Source organism: Ceratotherium simum, chromosome 26 (assembly GCF_057802395.1).
Source record: "Ceratotherium simum simum isolate JZ-2026a chromosome 26, ASM5780239v1, whole genome shotgun sequence".
Lineage (NCBI taxonomy): Eukaryota > Metazoa > Chordata > Mammalia > Perissodactyla > Rhinocerotidae > Ceratotherium > Ceratotherium simum.
The window spans coordinates 13,182,019-13,206,124 of NC_141925.1; the positions used below are offsets into that span (position 1 = coordinate 13,182,019).

A 24,106-nucleotide genomic window follows, 5' to 3' on the forward strand; every position below is an offset into this window, starting at 1 on the left:
CATTTCTCAGTGGTCTAAAACATTCGCAAGGTAATTCTAACAGATATTCCACGACCTTATACAAAAGGATTATTTCTAAAGAGATACGAGCATTTTACCTGAAATCCTTATTGGAACAATGCTGTCTGCAGACAGGTTCGTGATATTCTAACTCTTCAAATATAATTGGGCTGCAATTCGTCGAGGAGCCATCGTGTGACTGGGAAGACCCCAAGGGGCTCTGGCGGGCTTGACTGCTGGGTAGGAGACACACCAGTCTTCCGTTTCCTTGTTCACGGATTGCGACCGTGTCTGCTAACTTATATAAATCCGACACATTTAACTTGTGTCCAAACCTGAGAGCAAGGAAGAAGAGCGAGTTGCTGACTTAGAACATTTTTCTTGGATTACACAGAAACAACTGTCCTGTTTAAATAAAGGGCTATAACCAAGAATAGTTCCTCTGTCTCTTCGAAAGTAAAACTGGAATAATTCTATAAATTCATTCACTACTGAGCCAGTGATGTTGGCACTCCTTCAAGTCATCTTTGGCGCACTGCCCATTACAATGATTATATCATTCTGCAAGTGATCTCACCTAATTTCTTGCGATGGAAAGCTATCTGATATGACCTCGTTCAACTTGGCTCCCCTTCACTTCCAAATCCCTCTACAATACCTCTCACCATCTCTGCTCTCCTCCCTCAGAGGAGGTAGACTCCTTTCCAGCTACCCCCGCCTCACCTGTGCCTTAACCTCATGATCCACACTTCCTCTGAGACTAGACTCCTCGATACACCTCTGACTTGTGTCTTTCACACTTGAAGCTTAAAGGCACAGGCTCTGAAGGCAGACAGATTTGAGTTCATATCCTGGCTCAATCTATATGACCTTAGTCAAGTTATATAACCAACCCGGGCCTCAGTTTTCTCATCTTAAAATGGGGTGATGATACCCACCTCACAGGGTTGATGTGAGGATTCAATATGATTATGTATGGAGAGCCTGGCACATGGTAAGCGCTCATTAAATGGTAGCTGCTCCTCCAGTGGTTCTTCCCAGTGCCCCACATACACGCTCAGATTTCCCCTCTACCGAAATCAGTCTCACATCCTCCCCCCACCTCATTCATACTCTGTCCTGCTCTTGCAGACGTACGTCCTCCTTCGTGCTCTCACTCTCAGTCTCGTGCTCTCTTGTCTTCCCTATAAGGAAAACAGCTAGTCTCTCAGGAGTTGCTTCTGCTGTTTCACCATCCAGTCTGTCATCTGTTCCCTCCCGGATTTTAACCACAGGACTCTTCAGAGATGGCTCTCAAGTCACCAGCGGTCTCCTCCCCTCTAAACCTCACACCACATCCTCAATCCCTTCGATGCTGCAGGCCATCCCCACGTTCCTGATAACACCCTCACCTCTGGGTTCTCGCCCACTCTCTGTCCCTGGTGGCATTCCATCCAGTTCTGCCCTTCTGTTTCTCCTCCCTCTCCTCTGATCTTAACTGCTCCTATGTTTTTCATGATCACCTTTAGGCAAATAACTGCTGTATCTTCAGAGCTGACTTCTTTCCTAAGGGAGACTCCAAATGTGTAGAAGACCACTTGAACTCTCTACCCAGACATTCCAATGGCCCCCTAAAACTTGTATGGCAAACCCAAGATCAAAAACTCATTGTACCTCCTAAACACACTTTCTTTATTTCTCTATTTCCAGTTTAACCATACAATCATCCTTCCAGTCATCCAGAGCGAAAAATGCAGAATCAAACTGACCCCTACTTTTTACCTTGCCTGCTACAGAACATTAGTTACCAAGGCCCATTTCACCGTTTGAAACTTCTGTGCTATCTAGTTCCTTCTGTTCCAACAGCATCTGCTCAGCACCGGGACTGGTGCAGCGCCTTCCCCCTTCTGTCTCCTTCCCTCCCCTGCTCATTGCATCTCAGACACTACTGCCGCCAGAAGAGACTCCCTGAAGCGCAGTTCCTGCCCCCACCCCCTCCCCTTCCCTCACTCCTCCAATACTTCAGTGGCTCCCATTATCCACGAAATAACAGTCAAGCTCCTGGTTCTTTCCGTCCTCTGTATCCTGAAAGCATTTTCTCCTTGCCCCTCTTTAATGACAGCTTTCTTTGCTCTATAATTTGTGAATGGTTTCTCTTCTCTTCAAGACATAACTCCTCAAGGACAAGGGCTGTGTCTTCCCAGCTCTGCATTCTGCACAGAGCCTCAGCCTTTCTTTCCACTAATACTTGTTGAGCACCTACTATACACCGGGTGTGAAGACATGGTATCGGGTCAGATGCAGTGCCTGTTGTCCCTACAGTCTAGAAGGTGCTCAAAAAGCTTCACTCAATGAATAACAAAACTAATCAGTCAACTGGAAAAAATGAAAGGACAGCTTTGGGGACTAAGGTCTAAATTTGCTAAATATGAAAGAATTTTTAAGATGTATGTCAAAATCAGAATTTAAATCTGAACAGCACTGTCTTTGTCTCATTTCCTCCACCAGGCTGGAAGTTCCTTCAGAGTTGCTACCACAGTTTTATGCATAGAAATCACCAATCAGTGTTGACTGGATCAATGAAAAAAAAATAAACCTAACTTACTTTTTTTCATAGATATCTGTAAATTTAAAAAGAGGCAGACAACAGGCAGGAGCATCTTGAAGAATAGAAATTGTTTCTGCACTGTAAGATAAAATTGAATCAATTAGAGAACAGACCACTTCCTCTCCATTCAAAATTGTATTTTAAAAACAGTTCATAAAATTGATTAACCAACGTATATGCAAACCAAATTTACGAATTTCTGATATGTCAGAATTTATTTTCCAGAAAAATTTAAAGAAAGGACTTTAGGGACAAGGCAATTAAAGAATATTAAGTCACACACTGGGATTTTTATCAGACTCAAGCATAGTGCTTTCCATACCTGTATCAGGAAGACACTGACCACTCAGTGAGACAAACACCTTGTTAATGCAGAGCAAAAGGCAGAATATCTCTATACATATATCAATATGTATACAATATATCTATACCAATATCTATACAATATATCTCTAATATATTCTTATGTTAGAGATATGGGAGTGGAATTCTCATAGTTGAGGATACACAATTGAATACAGTATCTCAACTATGGTTTTTTGTTTTGTTTTGAGGAAGACTGGCCCTGAGCTAACATCCGGGCTCAGGCTATCAGGGGCTCATTGGCCCTGTTGCCCATCTTCCTCTTTTTTTTTTTCTCTTTTTTCTCCCTAAAGCCCCCAGTACATAGTTGTATATCCTAGTTGCAGGTCCTTCTAGTTATATGTGGGACACCACCTCAGCATGGTTTGATGAGTGGTGAGTAGTTCTGCACCCAGTATCCAAACCAGCGAACCCTGGGCCACCGAAGCGGAACACGCAAACTTAACTGCTGCGCCCCAGGGCCAACCCCTCAACTATGGTTTTAAAAAACAAAAAGGCACCAAAAAACACTCAGAGGGAAAACAAAAAGCGAAACTGTTAAGAGTGACTGGCTTTGAGCCATAGGATTATGGATGATTTTTTCCCCGTGCTTCTATGTTTCTGAACTTTCCAAATTGTCTTTAATGAGTATCATTTTTATTCTAGGGGAAAAAAACATAATTTAAAATTTAAAATAATGGTGAAGTATATGTCAGAGAAAAGATCTTTGAGAGCCCAAACAGATATTCAGGAGTGAGTCCTGTTTTACTAGTTCCCCCTAAAACAGAGAGAGCAAAGAAGAATCAAAGCGCATTATGAATAAAATCATTACCAGATTCCTAAGATGGATACAGTCGTAATGTAGACTTATGAGGCTGGGTGTCTATCTGACATTAAGGATGTATCTGCAAGTTGAGAGCTTGGAGCTCTGTATATCTACCCTTTATAGACAACTCCATCTTCTACTAAGATTGGAAGGTAATATTTCAGTCATTCCAGCTTCTAAACTTTTATTATAGAGTTCTACTATTTTTAGAACCTGTTCTGGAGATGTGGCGTATTATTTTACTCCTAAGTGCCTGCCAAGTTTAAGCTGTACTTCACCTTTGATTACTGACTTGAACCAGAGTCAAATTATTCTAATCAGTTTATTTCTAACTTACTATTTCTTTTTTTTTTTTTAAACTTTATTTATTTTTCCCCCCAAAGCCCCAGTAGACAGTTGTATGTCATAGCTGCATATCCTCCTAGTTGCTGTATGTGGGACGTGGCCTCAGCATGGCCAGAGAAGCGGTGCGTCAGTGCGCGCCCGGAATCCGAACCCGGACCGCCAGTAGCGGAGCTCGCGCACTTAACCGCTAAGCCACGGGGCCGGCCCTAACTTACTATTTCTAACTTCTGGTTTATTTCTAACTCTATCAATTAAGAAAAAGCATTATTGCATATGTAATCATCAAAGACAGTTGGGAATGGGATAAAACCTATTTTTATTATTTCCAAAATTGTTCCTGGACCAAAATATTATTTCCTGAAATAAATTGTTTTTTACCTCAGTAAAGAGAGTGATTTATTAGCAGTTCCTGTGGCCAGTGAGACCAGGATCTTCTTGCTGCCAATTTTGTATCTGTGGAGGCTGTTCACCGCGCTGATTGCTTCTTGTAAATTTTCCATCTGAACAACAGCCTTGAGCTGATAATCCGTATGGGGGCTGAGCTCAACACTCTTCACCTGCAGCAGTGAAAAGGAAATGGAAGGCTGTGTCCACCTAGAACACTGTCATCTTAAAACTGAAGGTGAATCAGGAAGGACCACGTGTGTGGACTTCAGTGCTTCCAGAGGGAACTTGACTGAACTCTGCATGTCTGCCAACCAGAACCTAAGTGACCTAGAATGGGTGACCTTCAGGCACATGACACTGGCCTGGCCTGCCTGTGTGCTCTGGCACACACAGCTCTCTGATGCAGGCTCAGGGGCCAGCACATGCAAGGAGTCTTTGGGGTCTTCCCCAGACCCTGCAAAAGCCCAGGGAATAGCCATTGTAAGAATATAGAAAAGTGCATTTTTAGCAAACTGCACCTAAAAACTGAATCACATACAGAAAGATATTAACAAAAACAGGCAACATTATTTTAGAATCCTATTTCCATATTTTAGGAGCCAGAGCTAACTAAAACTTGTCAGTGTTTTATTTCCCACAGTGCCATTTAAATCCCTGCCCATGACCACAAGTGCTTCTCTGCTAGGTTTCTTGCTCGCTGGGGTTGTGCCCTAAAAACTGGATGTATAGCACCACCAAGAGCAGACCAGGGGAAAAAGGACAGAGTTCAAACTCATTCGGTAACACCTGCATCCTGGCTGTGGTTAAGCATGTTGAATTAAGTTCTCTCAACTTGAAATGCCAGCAAAGGGTAAAACAAAGGCAAGAACAAGAGGGAACGGTTACCTTGCCATGCCTGGAAAATGCCTCCTGCATGAGCTGCTGCAGCTCCTTCCGGGATAATCTGTAGTCTATGTTGCTGATCTGGATGTCAGCACCATTAGCAAATGGGTCTGGGCAGTCAGCACCAAAGCCCGAATTTGCAATGTTGAAAGCCAGTGGGGATGCTCTGTGTAAAAGGTTTGGAGACATACTCCTGCTTAAAACATACACATTGAGATTATTTTTTAAAAACTGTTATTCTATTGATTTAGTTTATATCATTTAGGCTTTGTTTGAAGCTATACATAGAAAGAGCTTTCCACAACACAAACAAACCAAACATTTGGTTTTCAAATGTGTTTTTATCTTAAACATACCATAGTCCCTCCTCATCCATGGGCGATATGTTCCAAGACCACCAGTGGATGTCTAAAATCGTGGATACTACTGAACCCTGTATATACTATGTCTTTTCCTATACATACATACCTATGATAAAGTTTAACTTATAAATTAGGCACAGTAAGAGATTAACAACAATAACTAATAATAAAACAGGACAATTATAACAATATACTGATAACTGAGACAGGTACTAAGTGACCAATGGGCAGGAAGCATATACAGTGTGGATATGCTAGACAAAGGGATGATTCACATCCCAGGCGGGATGGAGCGAGATGGTGCAGGATTTCATCACACTACTCAGAATGGCGCACAATTTAAAACTTATGACTTGTTTATTTCTGGAATTTTCCATTTAACATTTTCAGACCCTATCTGACCGTGGGTAACTGAACCCTCGGAAAGTGACGACACAGATGAGGGTGGACAGCTGTACACTGATTTAGACTTCTTGTCAAAAGTACTATCTGTTGCCCCCTTATTAACAACCAATGAACTACTTAATATCAAATATTCCTTCACTGGATTATTTAAAGCTAGAGGCAGAAATTACAGGCGGGCCTGATGAATTAATTTTCCACTTTGGGTATTCATTGTTACAAAATTAGCTTGTCACACCAATGTAAGTCATTTAATCTCCCCCGGCTCTGAACAAGCTAGGCAGTCCTGCTCATGTGTTGTAGTCCTTCTCCATATAAGCAAAACTTTTATGTGAATTTTTAGATATAATTTGACAGGTTCAAAGTCACTTTCAACAGTAAGCCTCCACCAGCTCCACAGAACAGCACAACACTAGGAGGAGCTCATGAGATGCAACACGGCCTGATGGCTCCTGTCTTCCAAGCCTCCAGAATGACCGGTGTAAGCTCAGAAAGCTTAGTCAAGGGCCGGCCCCGTGGCTTAGCGGTTAAGCACGTGCGCTCCGCTACTGGCGGCCCAGGGTTCGGATCCCGGGCGGGCACCGATGCACCGCTTCTCCGGCCATGCTGGGGCCGTGTCCCACATACAGCAACTAGAAGGATGTGCAACTATGACATACAACTATCTACTGGGGCTTTGGGGAAAAAAAGGAGGAGGATTGGCAATAGGTGTTAGCTCAGAGCCGGTCTTCCTCAGCAAAAAGAGGAGGATTAGCACGGATGTTAGCTCAGGGCTGATCTTCCTCAAAAAAAAAAAAAAAAGAAAGCTTAGTGAAGGAAAGTGTTACATAGATCGTGACAGTGGTTTCAGAGGCCCTGACTTCTCACAGCTTCCTAGAATTACCCTATGAATAAGAGTAACCACTGTGCATGCGTCTAGTTTGGGCTTTTTCTTCAACATGATGAAGCGATGAGGAAATGGTAAGGATCTTAACATGATTCCCATCATTGGCTACAAAGTCCAGGACGTGCTTCTCCCTCTGACCTCTGCTTACTCTGCTTACCAAGATTCCCACATGGAGAAGGGAGAAATGGCAAGAGGCACTGCCCCTAAATGTTAGCCAGGACCCCCTGGGGTAAAGGGGGCAGGCAGAGGAGGGATGAAGACTTTTGCTGTGCTTTATGCACTTCTGTATCGCTTGAATTCTTTTAAACAACATACTATTTCGACTTCCTTTCTATGGCACGTATCCAACCCCATGGATCCAGAAGTGGAACTTACCGAGAAGACCAAGACTGAGGTGTGAGCAGAGGACCAACTTGTCTTGATGCAATCAACTTGCTAAAAGCCGATGGGTAACTCACTTGGAACGTAGTCTCCTCTTTATCTTTCTTCTCTACAGGAGAACTGGTAACACTTCGGGCACTGAGGCTCTCTTTTCTAATGGAGGGAGAAATTGAAGGCAAAAGGTCATGTGTTTTCCTTCACATCAGACAAGGAACTAAGAGAAAGAGGACTTGCACCTACTTCGGATTGGTTTTATAAACAGATTCTGCCATGCCCGAGCTTTTAGGTGTGGGCGCGGTAGCACTCGAGTTTCTGTGAGCCGGTGCCACCAGCCTCAGGGTACCCTGCTGGGGCTCACTGTTTCTAACACCAGTCTTTGACTCTAGGCGGCACAGCTCCTTCAAAGAGACAAGTATGATGGAGTTTAAAAACCAAGTACCCAAGACGTGTTAGTACAGAAAATACCTGACTTTGAGGATCATCAAAAACGGAAATTAAAAAAGCACACACCAAAAGCCAAGTGGGCACAGAAAACACAGAGACTCAGACCAAACCTACCATAAACTCCAGAAAGCAAGAGGTATCAAGATTACCTGTAAACTTCTCACATTTGTGTTTTTTGTAGCAGATCCAGAATTTGCCTGCGACCCTTTTCCAGGCGTGGCTTTGGCACTGGAAGGCTGTTCACTTGCATCTTTGATGAGGCACAATTTTGGATTCTTAAGTTTTTTTGGAGACTTCACTTTATCGGTAATTGCATTTGAACTCTTTGTTTCACAGAGTTCTCTATTTTTTGGAGTAAATGACACAATGATCCTATTACCAAAGACATCTTCATTTTCCATGCGCTTCTGAGCCCGCTCTGCGCTATCCTGGTTTATGAAGCGGAGAATGGCACTGCAGCCTGTGATACTCAGCACTTTCCCACCACAATTATCGGACAGGCGTCTGAGCCTGTTGCTGATGCTCTTGCCATCTTTATTTGCTGGTAGGTTATAAACATAGAGCAGAGTGTGGCACTGCTGATACAGAGGAAAACGATTACAACAGGTTAACTCACGGGCACACACACAGTTACAAAATAAGAACAGTGAACGATCTCCAAACTTAAGCTAACGACCTTGGAGGGGAGGGAACAGTGACTTAGACGGGAGAAGGTTAACTTATTCAGACTGAAAAACAGAGAAAGAGAAATCTATCTTAAATTATCAATCGAGTAAATGAGATCGGCAAGATGCAACGTTCCAAATAATCAGGTCTACTCTGTTTTGTTTTTTTTTTACCATAAGGAATAACAATCTCCAAAGTGGACAATCTCTCACATAAATACTACATTTGACTAGATTAGAAAAGTGAGCGCCAAACAGAAGCAGAAGGGAGGAAATGTAGCTGTAGCCAAAAGACTAAAACTGTAATGAAGAACAACAAAAGTGAATTATGAGAGCAGCTCCAAAGACTGAAGTAAGGCCTGTGTGTATTTTATTCCCAGGGCCAGACTCTGGTGTCCCCAGCTGCAGGGTGTCCTCAGCACATGTTTATTCTTGGCCTGCGGGGTACTGGGGAACGCAGTGGGACAAGCAGCACAAGTGCTTGAATCAGGAGACTGGGGTCCAATCTCTGCTCTGCTGTAATGTGACCTCCAGTGACCTGTCTCCTTTCTCTAAGTGCTGACTTCCTCTGGCCTAAGAGGATGCTGGATGAGATCATTTCTAAGCCACTTCTGTAACTCTGAAAGTTATTAAATTATGTTAAAACTGCAGTTAATGTCTGGGACTGCCCAGTCTACTGCTTCATCCACATTACAGCTCCTCTCCATTATTACTATTTCTCTAAGAGTTACATAGACATTCTCCCAAAAGCTGACACACAGCTCAGCATTGCAATAAACATTCTTATCCCAAATCGAGACTATCAGAAACACTCATCCTGCTGGAAATATGCTCACCTTCTCCCATCATGTGGCTTAAGAGGCTACAGGTGTAGCAATAACCACTACTCCTAACTGTGCACGTGCATGACAGGGAAAGCAACTACAGAAAACACAGGCTCAGAGGCCTGTTGGAGCTTACGGATTAAATACCTAAAAACTGTCCAGTTACCCCGTTTATTTTTCTCCAACTACACCAGCCAGCTGCAAACCATCACCATATTCTTTACCCATAATACTCTGAAGCAAAAAGGGTAATAATTCTTATTCCACTACTTCCACCCACCTGACACAAAACACTTGCTAGCTTTGGAGACATTGGAAAGTGGGCTGCTGGTAAGGTAAATCTAAAAGTCAATTCTCTATGATATTTTGAAAAAAGAAAAGCAAAACTCATACATGTCAATTCTCTATATATGTAAGAGAAGAACGGATGGTTTCTAAGCCTTATTTCAAAATCTGGCCAGCCTCCTAGAAGGAACAGCCTGACCTGGGCTTGGAGACCCCCTTGTTAAGGGCTGTCTTCAGCCTCCATAATCTAAGGTTGGAATACAGCAAAAAGAACACAAACCCACTTACTGGCATTTTTAGTGGTAACCTGGGGGGCAAGTCCGAAATGAATTCTTCAAATCTGATCAGCTCGTTAGCATGATGCAGCAGTGCTTCTGAGGCCTGGTTTTTATGGACCAAAATTATGTGGAAACCATGCCTGTGTCTCAGGTCACTAAGTTCCAATGCGAAATTGACATCAGCTGAAAGAAAAGGTACAACCCACCCAAACATTAGAAACACTTGACAAAGACAGACAACTCTATTGACACCCACCGAGAAGAAAGGAATGGCTGGACTGCATTCAAAGTTGCTTCACCTTCCCCCTGACCCCCATCTTAAAACAGGAACATATCTCATATCAGAAGAATTAACACAGTAAGACAATTTTACCACATATTTACATTGAATCCCAAGATGCATGTTCCTTCTAGTAGTAAACAGAGCCAATATTAATATTTTGGGGAGCCTCAACTTTGGAAATTATTTATCTTAGATTTTTAAAATTAGCAATACTGGGCCTGGGGTAAAAATATATATACATACGTTACATTTTCTTTAATAAACTTGGCCCCACAAGAATCCTTACTCAAGTTCCAAGAAGACACTACAGAAATCCATGTAGACCCAATTTTTTTTCTAAACAGTTTGCAGAGATAAGCATAAATATGTCCTATGTATTTTAGCCTCTTTGGGGGCACATTTTACTTTAACGTGTTTTGGCTTCTATGATAATTCCCACAAAGTGAGTCTAGCTGAAATTAGCAGATGTCTCTACACTTACTTGACACAAGAACTACAGTGGCTGGAGCGGTGTGAGTATTTGCAAACCTTCGGAGACTCTGGCGAAGTTTATCATCAGCAGCATTTTTTGCAGTAGCATTGATGTGGGCAACGGTTACCTGTATGAATTTAGAACGAGGGCAAACAAGCAAGAGCGGAGGTTAGAAAATCACTACACAGTCTGCCCACATCTTAACAGACAGTCCTTGAGGGAAGAACTCCTTTACTATTATCATTGCCACTTAGGAACGGAAAAAAATTACAACCAGATCTCGATAATTTCACATTTGGTTCTCCGTACAAATTAACCGGCTCCATGATTATCCCTGCTCTCATCTCTAATCTTCTGCTTTTGCACTTCGTTCAACCCCCTTTCCGAAAATAGGCAGAAAAAAGGAAGTGAAATTTGAAGTAGTTAAATTAGCTCTCACTAATAGCTTTCACTAACAACTGGGAGTGATACATGATTAAGGTAAGATTTGGGGCTGTATTTGATGTCATTTGTCTATGGCTTTCAGGATTTGGGTTTAGGCGGTGGGAGAGGAGAGAGCACCTGCCCCTAAGGGAGCTAAGACGTGTTTATTCCTGTTACAACTATCAGGCTCATATACAACAGTTTCCAAAGCAAGGAAAGCTTTGTTTTGAGAGGTGCCTCAACTACCTGCAACACACAATAGGATTTACTAGTTTTGTAAGGAACATAAATATATAATTTTAGGCAACGATATGGCATATCAAAGGAATTACTTGTCTAAGTCAAAAGAACTGGATTTTAATTTCAGCCTAAGAGAAGACACTTTGAGGTCAGACAATCCGGATTTAAATCCTAGCTCATCCACTGACTGGCCATATGATCTTACAAAAGTTGCTTAATCTCTTGGGGCTTCAGTTGCAGTTGTAAATTTCAAATAATCCTATGAGCATTGTTCACAAATCAAAGGAAACAATATATATGTAACCTTTATGCTAGCATAGCTCTAGTCTCCTAGAAGTAGCATTATTGAAAGATCCGACATGATTAAATGATTTCCAGAACTTTAGAAATAATCTTTTGCTAATTTCCTTTAGTTGCAAGCTTGTTACAAATGCATATCATTAAACAAATTTTGAATTGGAGTTCTTTAAAAGAAATCACATGTGCCTATTCTTCTACCATAATAGATTAAAATTCTTTTTTTTTTTTTACCTGGCAATTATTCAGCTCTTGAATAACTTCTTTGTTTTCTTTACTGATGTCACACACACAGATGAATTCTGCTTCTCTGTGGCCTTTAAAAAACTTCTCACGGATTCTCTGTACAACAGCAGTAGCTGAACGGCCAGAGGGAACTGAGCAATTTTCAATATCCCAAAACACTCCAATGGGGGGTAAGTTTTCTAGCACCTGTCCAGCTAGTCCAACTTCTGGTGACCCTTAAGAAATATTAACACTTTCGATTACACATAGTGGAAAAGAAACTGCAAATTAAAATAAAATAATAGGTAGCTACCTATTGTTCTTAGTGGCAGAAAAACAAAATTATCGATTGATGTTCAAGTTTAAGGATACCAACCTCATTGGTTGATATAAGATAAACAACCCCAAGGTGCCTCAGTATCTCTAAGTGATTACTCCTGTTTTCCAGGAGAGAATGAATCTAAAGGTCAAGGTGCTTTAAGGCCACAATAAATCCATCGCAAAGCACTAGCCGTTCTCCTGCTGAGCAGCTATGCCTTTCTGAATGGAACTGCAGCTCTGGGGCCTGATTTTCACGCTCCGCCCACACCTGTCTACCTACTAAGTAGGAAGAACAATGAAGAGGAGAGGAAGGGTGAAGTTGTTACTGTCCTTGATTTTAAATGACTTTTTTTTTGTGAGGAAGATCAGTCCCAAGCTAACATCTGTTGCCCATCCTTCTCTTTTTGCTGAGGAAGATTGGCCCTGAGCTAACATCCGTGCCCATCTTCCTCTACTTTATATGAGACGCGGCCACAGCATGGCTTGACAAGCAGTGCGTCGGTGCACCCCCGGGATCCGAACCTGCAAACCTGCGAACCCCCAGCCACTGAAGCAGAGCGCGTGCACTTAACCACTACACCACTGGGCCAGCCCCTTAAATGACTTTTAACACTGCATTAACATCGGATTTAACAGTTTAAAAAATGTTTTCAAAACACAAAATATTATATTAACTACTTCTGAGGGAAATGCTCTTAGGTTTTCAAATACTGTTTTTCATCAGCCATTACTAGATCTTTCCGAATACTAAGAACTAGGGAGTAGACAATCAACAAGTTGGATTATGAACCTAAGTTGACACCAAGTCTCCTCCAGCACTTACTTCTCCTAATATACTCCGTTTTTCTGTACACAACTTCTGATCTCAAATAGCCTCAGCCCAACATAAAGGGCAAATGACTTACTGGTCTATAAGAATACAAAGATTTCTACCAAGAGAGAAATGGAGACTCACATACACAGTAGCTTCAGAACCACAAGGAGTCTTTTTTAAAGGCGAGTAAATGCAGTGTTAGTATTAGATATTGAAAACTAAATATGCACATGTTTTACCATACTGTCATTTACCAAATTTCGAAGCAGCTTTGCCTAGACTGGTCGCCAATAACAACGTGGTCTCCTTGCCTGTTCCTTTGGTTCCACAGCCATTACACAGAGGAATAGTAACAGGTGCAGTTTGAGTATTTGGAGGTGGTATATTTGGCCAGACTTTAGCAGCATCAATTACACTATTTCTTGCCGGCTGTTTTAAAATTTTTTTAAAAAAAGGAGGAGGTTTCAGATACAGCATTTCAGAACCTAGAGTTATATTCAACAACTGAAAACTCATTCTAAGTGTTTCTCCTTTCCACCTGCTAACCTCTAACAAAATGTATTTTCAAATCATCTTTCCCTGGACTATTAGCTATCAATTCATAAACTCACTTCAAGAAGTGACTTGAAATGAGCAGGGAAGATATTCACATGATCCAACCTTTACATTCTGGGGCACGTGTCTCCTGCAACGGAGACCTCAGGCACACTTTACATAAACGGACTTAAAGTCTTAGCACCAGTGTGACTGAGGCCAAGTTTCAAGTTCACCAAAATATTATAAAAGGATAACATGCAGTTACCTACATTACATGAATGGGTCCATGTATAAGGTGTTATAAGAAATCACAATTGTGCTCTAGCCTCTAAAGACAAAACAGAACACAAGGCTTGGCCGAACTAGGTTCACATGTAGGAGATAGATTTATTAGGACAAGAGACTCTAACAGCATAAACCATATAAATAATTATTCTGTACTTTTCTGAATGGTCTCTCCCACTGCTTCTTTCAGAACCAGGAGAAGTTATGCTGATGGGGAGGAAGCTACGTCACAGAAGAATCTTCAACCCATGCACAATAAAGATTTTTCAAGGTATATCCACTTTAAAAAAAAGTCATTCCTCAAACCTCAGCTGCACCCACCATAACAAATAAAAAGATACAAACCTTGTTTAGACAGTCTTCGCAGTAAAGGGAGCCCTTTAAACAAACCGGAGGTACCACATTTAGGTGCAAAGAGTTGGTGCACAAGTGAGGCGTTAGCTCCGACTGTGAAACGTGCTCTTCCAAATGCCCGGGAGCCCCACTTGTGAACTCAGAACAGGGGAAATAGCCAGCGGAGGTGCAGCCCTGGAGAGCCGGGAACTGATGCAGCTGATGCACGTTACCATGACATGACTGGAAATGGAGCTTTCCACAACAGGGCAGGTGTTTGCAGGAAGAGAGATTACTTTCTAGACACATGCTGGGAAAGTCACTTGCAATGCCAGCCAAATTATTCCTAGCTGAGGCATTCTGGAGTGAAGAGGCAGACTGGAAAGCAAACCCGGACCCTACCTGACACGTGATTGTCCTGGTGCTCTGCGAGTCTAACAGTGTGCCCGTGTGAATCAAGCTACCAGCACCTCCGCTAGTGCCGCCGCCACCACCGCCACCACCAAAATGCATCGGCGAAGTGGAGGGTTCATTAGAGCAATGAGCACAGCAGCTTACTTTGGGGACGGCTGAAAGCTGTATTTTAGGTTGCTGGACAGAATGAATATCTGGAAGCGGGACTGCTGGAAAAAGCTTAGAGCCAGCATGAAGGGGAGATGGCACATCCTTTAACTCCACAGCGACTTTCTGGTTCTCCATGTAATCTTTCTGAGGAAAAAAACATCAGAACACAAGTTAATTTTATGAGGCTAGTGAGTTTCGGTTACATCCTATTGCATTCAAAAATGGAAATGGTGTTCAATCCTGTTTACATCACTCAATCACAACCAGACAAAATGGAACGGCAGCTAAAACCAGGGGCACTCCTCAGAGAGGTCTGCGGGCGCTGAACACTGAGACAGACAGCTAAAATTAAGACTGTGTCCTTCCTGAATTTTAAGAGCCTGGGGGAGGGGGGTCTGTTTACATCTTCAGCAAGCGAGGTTAACCATCTATGTCTCAGTGACTTCCTTTGGTAACTTCCCCTTGCCTCACAGGGTCTTCTGAAGACAAAAGAGATGGTACAAAAACAACCATTACAAACAGCATTCAATAAAGATGGCTTACAAGCAAAGCACTTTGAGGAAAATACTTAATAGTTCTTGCAGCCAGACCATAAGGGGTTTTGGTAAAGTCCTCCAGAGAAGAAGATTCCAAACATTAGGGATGAGATCAGCTATCTCCTCAAGTGGCCTGTCTGTGGAAAGGTCTTAAAACACGTTGCTGAGGACATTTAGCAAACCCAGCATATCATGACCTAAAGCCATAACGCGAACAATTATTTCATAGCCAGTGAAGAGAATGAGAGTAATTAGAAAACTATCTGGGAAAAAAGACAGAAGAGAAATAGTTTGTCATATGCCTCCAGCACAGACACAGGAGGCCAGGACGTTTGTAAAGGTTATAGCACGGCACTGTGTCAGAGACCTGGGTTAAATGTGATATGCAATAGTTTTACAGCCTTGGGGAAGGGACTTAACCTCTCTCCACTTCAGTTTCCTCACCCTTCAACTGAGAACAACAGAATGCGCCCCCACAGCTGTCAGAAGGATAAAATGAGATAGTGCACATAGGCACTCTATAGACTACTGGGCCACTGAAAGGGGATCTAACTAATCAACAGCCTTTTTGGCTGACTGCACAAACTATGAAGATGAAGAGGATGCCCTGATTTAGTGACTGAGACATGCTCATCCCTCAGAGCATAGAAGAGTCTGTCTGACTGCTACGATTTTACTCCTTTTGCTGTGATTCTACACTCACCTGGGAGAAATCTGGATTTTCAATTAGACTTTTCCTAAAAGGGAAGTATTAGCAATGGACTGACCAGTCAACAAGCAGTGTGTTCTGTCCTCCTGGTAACTACAGTTCAGGCTGCAAATTAATTCACTGGCATTCTGATTTATATAGATCTAGCTCTTATGGGCAGGGTTATTGTGAGTCGGTCTCCCTGAACGTACTCAATTCTAGGTGCCACTGACAAAATCAAGTTTCTGGATCTGTAAAGTTCACAGTGCAATTGTGTATTGTGTGACTCTATGAGGGCCAGACCTGCCATCCCAGGAAGCCCTGCTTGAACTGCCAACCCTGTTGTCAACCAGGACAACCCCTGTTGTCCCTAAAGTCAAACAATTCTGAAATGACCCCAATTACTAATGCCATGCAACAAAGATAGCTACATAATGAAAACCTATAAGACAGGGAATTCGATTTTTTAAAAAGTTATTATTAATACCCTTACACAAATTCATAGTGAAGTCTCATTTAAATCCCAAGTGCAATAGTAAAAAAAAAAAAAAAAAAATAGAAATAGAAAAGTGGTAACATGATGCATGAAATCAGAAAAAGTCAAAATCACCATGAAAAGACAAAGGAAGAAGTTATAGACATATTTAAATACTCAAGAGAAATCTTGAATAGAAAAAGACTGTCAATAAAGTCCTATCAATCTTTCCTTGATTGTAACTGTCAAAACTCGGAAGCCTACGGTAAAATAAAATCTATTTTGTACTTTCCTCTGATTTTACTCTACAATGTGAATTTTATCTTTGGAATCTGTGACTTTAATGAGAAACGAATCTTCCCAAAATGTTAACATTAAATATTTAAAGCATCTACTGTTCCTTCGAGTGGAAGTAAAGGAGTTAAAAAATTATGCTCTCATTGAGTCAGGAATTATAATAATGTGCTCCAAGCAGTAACATAAGCAGGGTACAGAGAAAACTTAGCACAGCCTCCAGGGAGAGAGACGGGCCCAGACCAAAGGGACCACTCATCGATTTGAGTAAAGAATTTGCTATGTCCTTAGTCTTGTACATAGTTACCGTTTGGGGACTAAGTGACAACGTCTGCTCAGGACGAGAAAAGCAATTAGAGAATTTCCAAAGCCATGGCTTAGCATCGTTATCTCGTTGAAGCCATCCAAGGGTTCTACTGCAAGAGTTCTCACTTCCGTTGCCTTCCATCATACAGCCATACAAAGTGGTTCAACATTCTTTCATCTTTCTTTTCTTTCATCCTTCCACCCTGTTAAGAAGGAGATTTCAGTGTTATTTATTTGCAGAAGTACAAATTTTATCATTTATTAAAATGTGAGACTGCAACTCTATTTATGGTACAATGGCTCCCAACAAATCAGATCTTAAGGAACAAAAGCAGAATGGCTATCAAAGCATATTACAGGTTACTAAAATTTGGTAAACCTGGTTGACTGTTTATGCTTGAACTCTAACTATCAATCTGATTTTTTTTAAAAATCTATAATCTTTCATCCCTCATGTTCCATAGCTCTTCAATTAAAAATGAACTCTGGCTGAGCCCTATTTCTTTTCTATAAACAGCCACGCTTGAGAGAAATAGCCAAACCTTGGACACCTGCATATCCCTGAGTGAAACCTCTCTGCTTCACTTGGCTGGAGCCTACTTCCTCTGGCCCTGAGCAGACTTTTTCTATAGTTTTTCTTAATTCTTCTCGACTTTCTCTCTCTAAAGACTCTACTTGTGAGAGTCAAAAAGTTAACAGAAGAGAGCATGTAATTTTAGTAAAAGAACCACCACACGTCCTCATGACCAATTACGTAAGATTTTGAAATTGATTTAAGAGCAACCTATCCCACTGTGTCTTTGATACGAGTATGGAAGGTCCAAATTAAGTGACCTCTGTGAACTTTGAATTTGATTCTGCTACAAAACAAATTGAACCAATTTCTTAGTTTACTTATTAAGAAAGTACAATCTGATATACCACCAAAAATCTAACAGAGAAATCTCAAGTCACAGATGAGCCATCTCTACTCCAGTCCAACAACACTCTTACAAGTCTTAAACAGTACAATAAAAGCAGATCAAATCAATAATAGCCATTTGGCACAGAGGCAGCCTGCCAACGGTAAGGACAACTGAACCTCATGTCCAAGTCCTCGCCATCAGACCCCGACAACCACCTACTATTACCTACAGTGGCCATTTTAAGGTTATTAATTTATCTTTCAGGAAAGAATTTCTTTTAGCTATCTCTCTGATAAGATATCTCTCTGATAAGATGCTCTTTTCAAGAGATTTCTAACATCCACATAGTAGAGTGAGGGGAGCGAGGACTATACAAGAACTGTATCTAAGGTCTAGGAGAACCAATCACATAGAGCAGGGGTAGACAGACTATGCCTGCCAGCCAAAACCAGCCCCCTGCTTGTATTTAAATGGCCTTCAAACTAAGAATGTAGTTTACATTTTTAAATTCTTGGAAAAAACCCAAAATAATAACATTTGGTGACACAAAATTACAGAAAATTCAAATTTCAGTGTCTATAAATAGTTTTATTGAGACACAGCCACACTCATCTGTTTAAGTACTGTCTATGGCTATATTTGCACTACAATTTGCAGGGTTGAGTATTTTCAAGAGACTGTATGACCCACAAAGCCTAAATATTTACTATTTGGCCATTATGTCAAAGCTACAAAACTTCTTTAAATTTCAGTTTCTTCCTGTGTAAAGTGTGGCTAATTTCTCCTCTGTCCACCTCACAACATTACTGAGGGATAAAAAATTAGATAAAGGTCCCCACCATCTGTTTCTTTTCACCATTGTATCACTTGTGCCAAGCACAGGGCATGCCACATAGTACATACTAAGTAAATATTTGTTGAATGAGGGAATGAATGAAGCAGCTGTTTACTACATACAGGTAGGAGTTAATTTGGAGATAGAGACGGAGTTAACTGCCACAATGATAGTAAATTATGGTACTTGTTTTTCCTATTAAATATAGGTCTTATATCCCCCAACAATATCCTCTCTAGATCATAAGAATTTGTGATGTTCATGATATGCAGAACTTCAACTTGCTCTCTCAAATCTCTTTAAGGGCAATCCCGAAAGTGAGCTAACACGTAGAGTATAATATAGTTTACAAAACACCTTTATTTAACATTATTTTTTCCTTCTGTAGGGAAGGAAGAAATATTCCTCTACTCTAGGTTCTTCTGGCTGGCCTACGAATTAAACTGACATAAGACAGAACAACAGGAGAAAATCAAACAAGTTTAATAACACGTACACATGGGAGAAACCCAGGAAACAAATGTTTGCCACGCCTTGCAGAGACAATGGGACGTGGAGAGGACTTTGATCAAATGGGCCTTGCTAGGTTCCTCCCTACCACACTAGTTCATGTTATACTATAGCTATCTATGGTGATAGCTCCTCCCTGGAACAGGCTTTCTATCTTAAATTCTTTTAGGCAGTTTCAGAAAGGTCCAAGTTTCTTCCTGAGTCTTTTGTTCTTAAAAATAATCAAGCCAAAGAGACACTTTGGGGGTGACAAATTCTGCTCCTCTATACCTCATTCAGCAAATAAGTTTACTAAGCATCTACTATATAGTAGGCCTGTGCTTGGCACAAGGCATATAATGATGAAAAAAAAGAGACAATGAAATCCGTTTATGTAAATTTTTTTCCCCCGCACAGTAAATCTGTGAGATAGACAAGGGAGATATAGCCACATTTTGCAAAGGAGGAAACAGAAGTTTAGTGAAGTTTTATAACTTGCCCAACATCACACAATTAGACAGGGGGCAAAACCAGGCTTGTCCACCTCTTTCCACCACACCAAGGTGCCTTCTGTATTGCTCGAGACAAGCAACAGAAACTAAAAACGTATTAGCTTGCTAGTGGCCCGGGCCTGGAAAATTTCCCAAATATTTCTGGGAATGCCACTAAGTAAGTTAGGTAACCAAAGCAAGTTGTTTGATTTGAGTGGGAGTCTTACTTCTGCCATTATCTCTCGGAGTCTTTGAGCAATTGAGATTGTGGTTGAGAACACAGTCTCTGACATCAGACTACACATTAATCTCAATTCTGCTGCTTCCTATCCGTGCAGCTTTGGGGAACTCACAACCTCTCTGAACCTCAGATCCCATCTGCAAAATGGGCCTGATAATAACAGTAGCACCCTCACTGGGCTGTGGATTGGATTAAATAAGACAAAACAGAACCCTTAGCAGTGGCCTTCTCTTAACGCCCAATCTAGTCCTCGACCACCACCCCATTCCATTACTGTTTTTTTTTTCTTAGCTCTTCTATCTAAAATTATCTTGTTCATTTGCTTGCTTTTTTGTTATCTGTCTCTCCCACGTGACAGCAGGGATCATGTTTTCTTATTCAATATTGTATCTCCTGCACTTAGCACAGGGCCTGGCACATATCAATAATTGCTGAACGAACGAGTTCAATAAATGTCTAGGAAGACCATTTAGGTTTCAATCTCCCTGTACGCAAAGCAGAATATTTACCGCTCAGATGTTAGGAAGTCCAAAAGATACTACAGATGTAACTAGAGAGCTCTGGGTAATCACAGAAAGGTGCTTGGGAAACTCGAAAAGGTGTATCACCGTGTCGCGTTGCAATTAGTAGTGGGAGTGGCTCAAGCCCTAAAGCAACTCAACACTGTCAAGCCAGAGACTACACCCTAAGGAGCGCTGAAAGACGACGGAGGATGCAACCGCTCGGGGGTTGCAGAAACACCCGCCCCTTTCTGCCTCTCTTAACCTTCCAACTGTGCACAGTCCTTTGGAAAGGTGCTCTCCACACCTGGAGGGCCCCATAGGCAGCAAGACAGGTGCGGGCGGGGAGCCAAATTCCCCCAAGGGGCAGCAGCGGCGTAGTAATGACAGTCCCGAACGGACCTGAAAGGGAGACAACCCGAACCTTGCGTGGGGGCCTGACTGGTGGTCCCAGTCCCTCCCCTCTGACTAGCCAACCTCCCCCACCCCCGCCGGCAATGGGCAGGGGAAGGGGGCACACTGTCCCCCCTCCAGCCTGGTGGCCCCACAGTAGTGGGGCCCGTCAGGGACTACTCCCCAGAGCTGCCAGCAAACTCACCTCTACCGCCAGCTCCACCTCCGCTCACATTCCGGCCCCGCCGCCTTCCCCCCGCCCCCCCCAGGCCCTTTGTTTTGATTCCCGACTCCGCAGCTCCCGCCGCCGCCGCCAAGCGCACCCTCCACTTCCGCTTCCGCACCGCACCTCCCCTGTCGCAAAACCGACGCCCTTCTTTCCCCCTCGCTCCGCCCCTTCCTCCGCCCTTCCCCCGCCGCCGCGTCCTCCCCGCGCGGGGCGTGCTGGGAACGCCGGGGGGGGCGGGGCCTCGCGGCCCTGCAGCCTCGTCAGGCTCAGTCCCCTCCCGATAAACCCCTAAATAGGCACCTTCCCGGGGGGCGACCCCGCTTTTTTGGGCGAAAACCCCCAGTTTAAGGGGGTGTTCCCCCTGGCTTCTCGTTGTGGAGTGGAAAGGAAGCTGAAAGCGGAGAATTAGGGAGCTTGGGAGGTGGAACCGGGGGAAAAACCCTGCCAACGGGGATTTGATACAACCCAGCCCTTTCGGTCTTTGGAGGGAAGGCGATTTAAATGGGATTTCGATGCAAAACCCGATCGTTTGGGCTTTTTTTCCCTCTCTCGCTTTCTTGTCACTTGATGATTCTACTTTATTAAAAAAAAATTAAATGACGCATATTTTCCACAGCATCCTTCATCTAGTGCAGCCTAGTGGCGAGTGGAGAAAAAAATAGCCAACGGGGCTTCCCAGGAGGTCCTGCGGGCCGCGGGGCTCCTTGCAAAGTTGTGACCCAGCTGGCGAAAATAAAGTGCGTGCCAAGATTGGGCTGGCTATTGTCACCGACCATTAAGAGGTCCTCGTGACTTTAGGGAGAAAACCTAATTTTTAAAAGCCCTGGTCCAGAGCTTGTTACAAATGAGTACAACTTTGCCAGTGATAGGTTGGGCGAGCAAAAAGGAGAACTTAGAATTGCAAAAGCCTGGTGAAGCCAACAACAGCTTGTGTTTTACGTGGATAGATATGCCACGTTTGCGGGGTTTTTTGGTTTTGCTTTTGGTGTTTAGCGCTTCCCAATCTTTACTTGTACCTGAAATAAAATTTTTTTAAAAAACTCCAAGCACAACCGTCATTTCTGAAACTGCCAGCTGCTCGCTATTTCCTGTTGCAAATTAAGGGAAAAACAGAGCACATATCTGAATCTAGACATAGTTTAGGATGTGCTAGCTGAATACTAGTTTAAGATGTGCTAGCTGACTACTACGTACAAGTTCATTTCTGAAGTTTGCCAAGAAATAGATTAACTTTGCAGACGAGTCAGTAGAAATTGCCAAAAGAACTTTCTCCGCCCCCCCCCCAAGTCGGCAGTGTGAGGCAATTTCATTAGGGAATTTGCATTAAGTGGGGAAGATTCAGGGGAAGCTAATACATCCCCGTAGACATCCTTACAGACATGTATTGTGGAGGGCAAGACCCAGCACGTAGCTGAAGAATCCTTTGTGCTTGTATTTCATTTTCCAGAACGCAGATGACAAGTACACACATCATCTGCTTGCTTAGGTATTTATTACTGCTGAGTAAATCTTCATTGTGTGTCTTTGTGGGTAGTATTTTCCAAGTGGGAATTAGAACAGATGAAAAACAACCCTTGTTTCTAACGTTTTGGTTTTTTCAAGGTACCAAACAAATATGCTTCGCTTTGGAGGTGTTTTTCTTTCTCTTTTTTATTCTAGTTGAGTATCTCTGAACACAGACCCTATCAACGAAAATATAAAAAAGGAAACAAAGTAATTGTGAATTTTTAAAATTTCTTTTTAAAAAAGTTTTTAGCCACAAAACATAAGAGCAGACACATTTTATTTGACTTCGCCTGGCGTTCTTTCAAGTCCAGAGCTGTGCCTGGTCTCAACAGGTTAAATGCAGTAAATAAAAATGAATCAATCATACTAAATGGAAAGCTAATGAAAAGTCTGAATTGCAAGTAATTTTTAAAGAAACGCAATTTTATTGTTTTCTATAGAGAACTAGCCTGAGTACACCAGCCCTTGGAAGCAGACCAAATCATATTATGAATCAAAACACAATTTGATATTTGTGAGAGTGCTTTAACATTTTTCTTAAAATATTATTCTCTTCAGTATAGCCTCTGTTAATCTTATTCCTATTTCTTTACTGGGCAAACTCTTTTATCAGAGAGTGAGTAACTTTCAGTTTTTTCCTTGTCCAAATTATAGTCTTCACATTTATGAAACCAGGATGAAGATTTATTTTTGTGCTAAGTGGCCTAGCTGCCACTAAAGGAGTTAATTCCCACAACTTCTCGTCTGCCTATGTTAGGTTTAGCGTTTGTGTGTGTGTGTGTGAGAGAGAGAGATTAGCCCTGAGCTAACATCCATTGCCAATCCTCCTCTTTTTTGCTGAGGAAGGTTGGCCTTGGGCTAACATCCGTGCCCATCTTCCTCTACTTTATATGGGACGCCACCACAGCATGGCTTGACAAGCGGTGAGTCTATGAGTACCCGGGATCCGAACCAGTGAACCCCGTGGCACCGAAGCAGGAGCGCGCACACTTAACCACTACACCACCCAGCCGGCCCCAGGTTTAGCGTTTTGAATTCATAAATTATGATAGACATACTTAAGGAAGAGGAACAGAGGTCTGCTCATTCATATCTGAGAGCCACAAGGAAAACAAATTGAATAAGAGAGGTAAAACTTTTAAAGTACACCAAAATTTCCTTTTCATTTTTAAGGTTTTACCTAATGACAAACCCATTTACCTAAACTCCTGTTCCTGAAAAGGACTTTAATGATAGTCATTTCAATGTCCTCTCCCTTTTTTTAATGGAAAATGAAGGATATAGAAAAACAACCAGTTCAAATGACTCGATCAATGCCATTTAGTCTGATACCTCATCAATTTGTGCTTCAGTTTATCTGTAAACTGGGGTGATTACCCTCTTCCCAGAAACCTCACAGAATGGTGAGGGTCAAATAAAATTCTGGGGTGAAAGCAAGTATCAGAGCAAAAGTGTCAAGAGGGTGCAAATGACGTATTAGTATTTGGGACGCAGATGAAAGTTTCCTGAAAGACATTTTGGTACTTTC

At 42.3% G+C, this 24,106-nt stretch overlaps 1 protein-coding gene across 8 annotated transcripts in view; it reads right to left on the reverse strand.

The window, feature by feature from the left end:
* Positions 1-21,082, reverse strand: part of MARF1 (meiosis regulator and mRNA stability factor 1) — a 41,022-nt gene extending 19,940 nt beyond the window's left edge. The window contains exons 1-15 of one of the 8 annotated variants that reach the window (XM_087417004.1): positions 21,049-21,078; positions 16,991-17,192; positions 14,685-14,834; positions 14,139-14,171; positions 13,226-13,400; positions 11,846-12,072; positions 10,661-10,778; positions 9,907-10,079; positions 7,994-8,422; positions 7,641-7,798; positions 7,395-7,553; positions 5,373-5,565; positions 4,479-4,657; positions 2,585-2,665; positions 99-335 (exon numbers count right to left, since the gene is read on the reverse strand). In XM_087417004.1, coding sequence (XP_087273130.1) covers positions 99-335; positions 2,585-2,665; positions 4,479-4,657; positions 5,373-5,565; positions 7,395-7,553; positions 7,641-7,798; positions 7,994-8,422; positions 9,907-10,079; positions 10,661-10,778; positions 11,846-12,072; positions 13,226-13,400; positions 14,139-14,171; positions 14,685-14,834; positions 16,991-17,134 — 2,456 coding nt within the window. In that variant the 5' untranslated portion in view covers positions 17,135-17,192; positions 21,049-21,078. Of the gene's footprint in view, positions 1-98; positions 336-2,584; positions 2,666-4,478; positions 4,658-5,372; positions 5,566-7,394; positions 7,554-7,640; positions 7,799-7,993; positions 8,423-9,906; positions 10,080-10,660; positions 10,779-11,845; positions 12,073-13,225; positions 13,401-14,138; positions 14,835-16,990; positions 17,193-21,048 lie in introns of all 8 variants that reach the window. The other 7 variants (XM_014796332.2, XM_014796330.2, XM_014796328.2 and 4 more) reach the window with 7 other exon arrangements.
* Between the last annotated feature and the right edge of the window lie 3,024 nt (positions 21,083-24,106).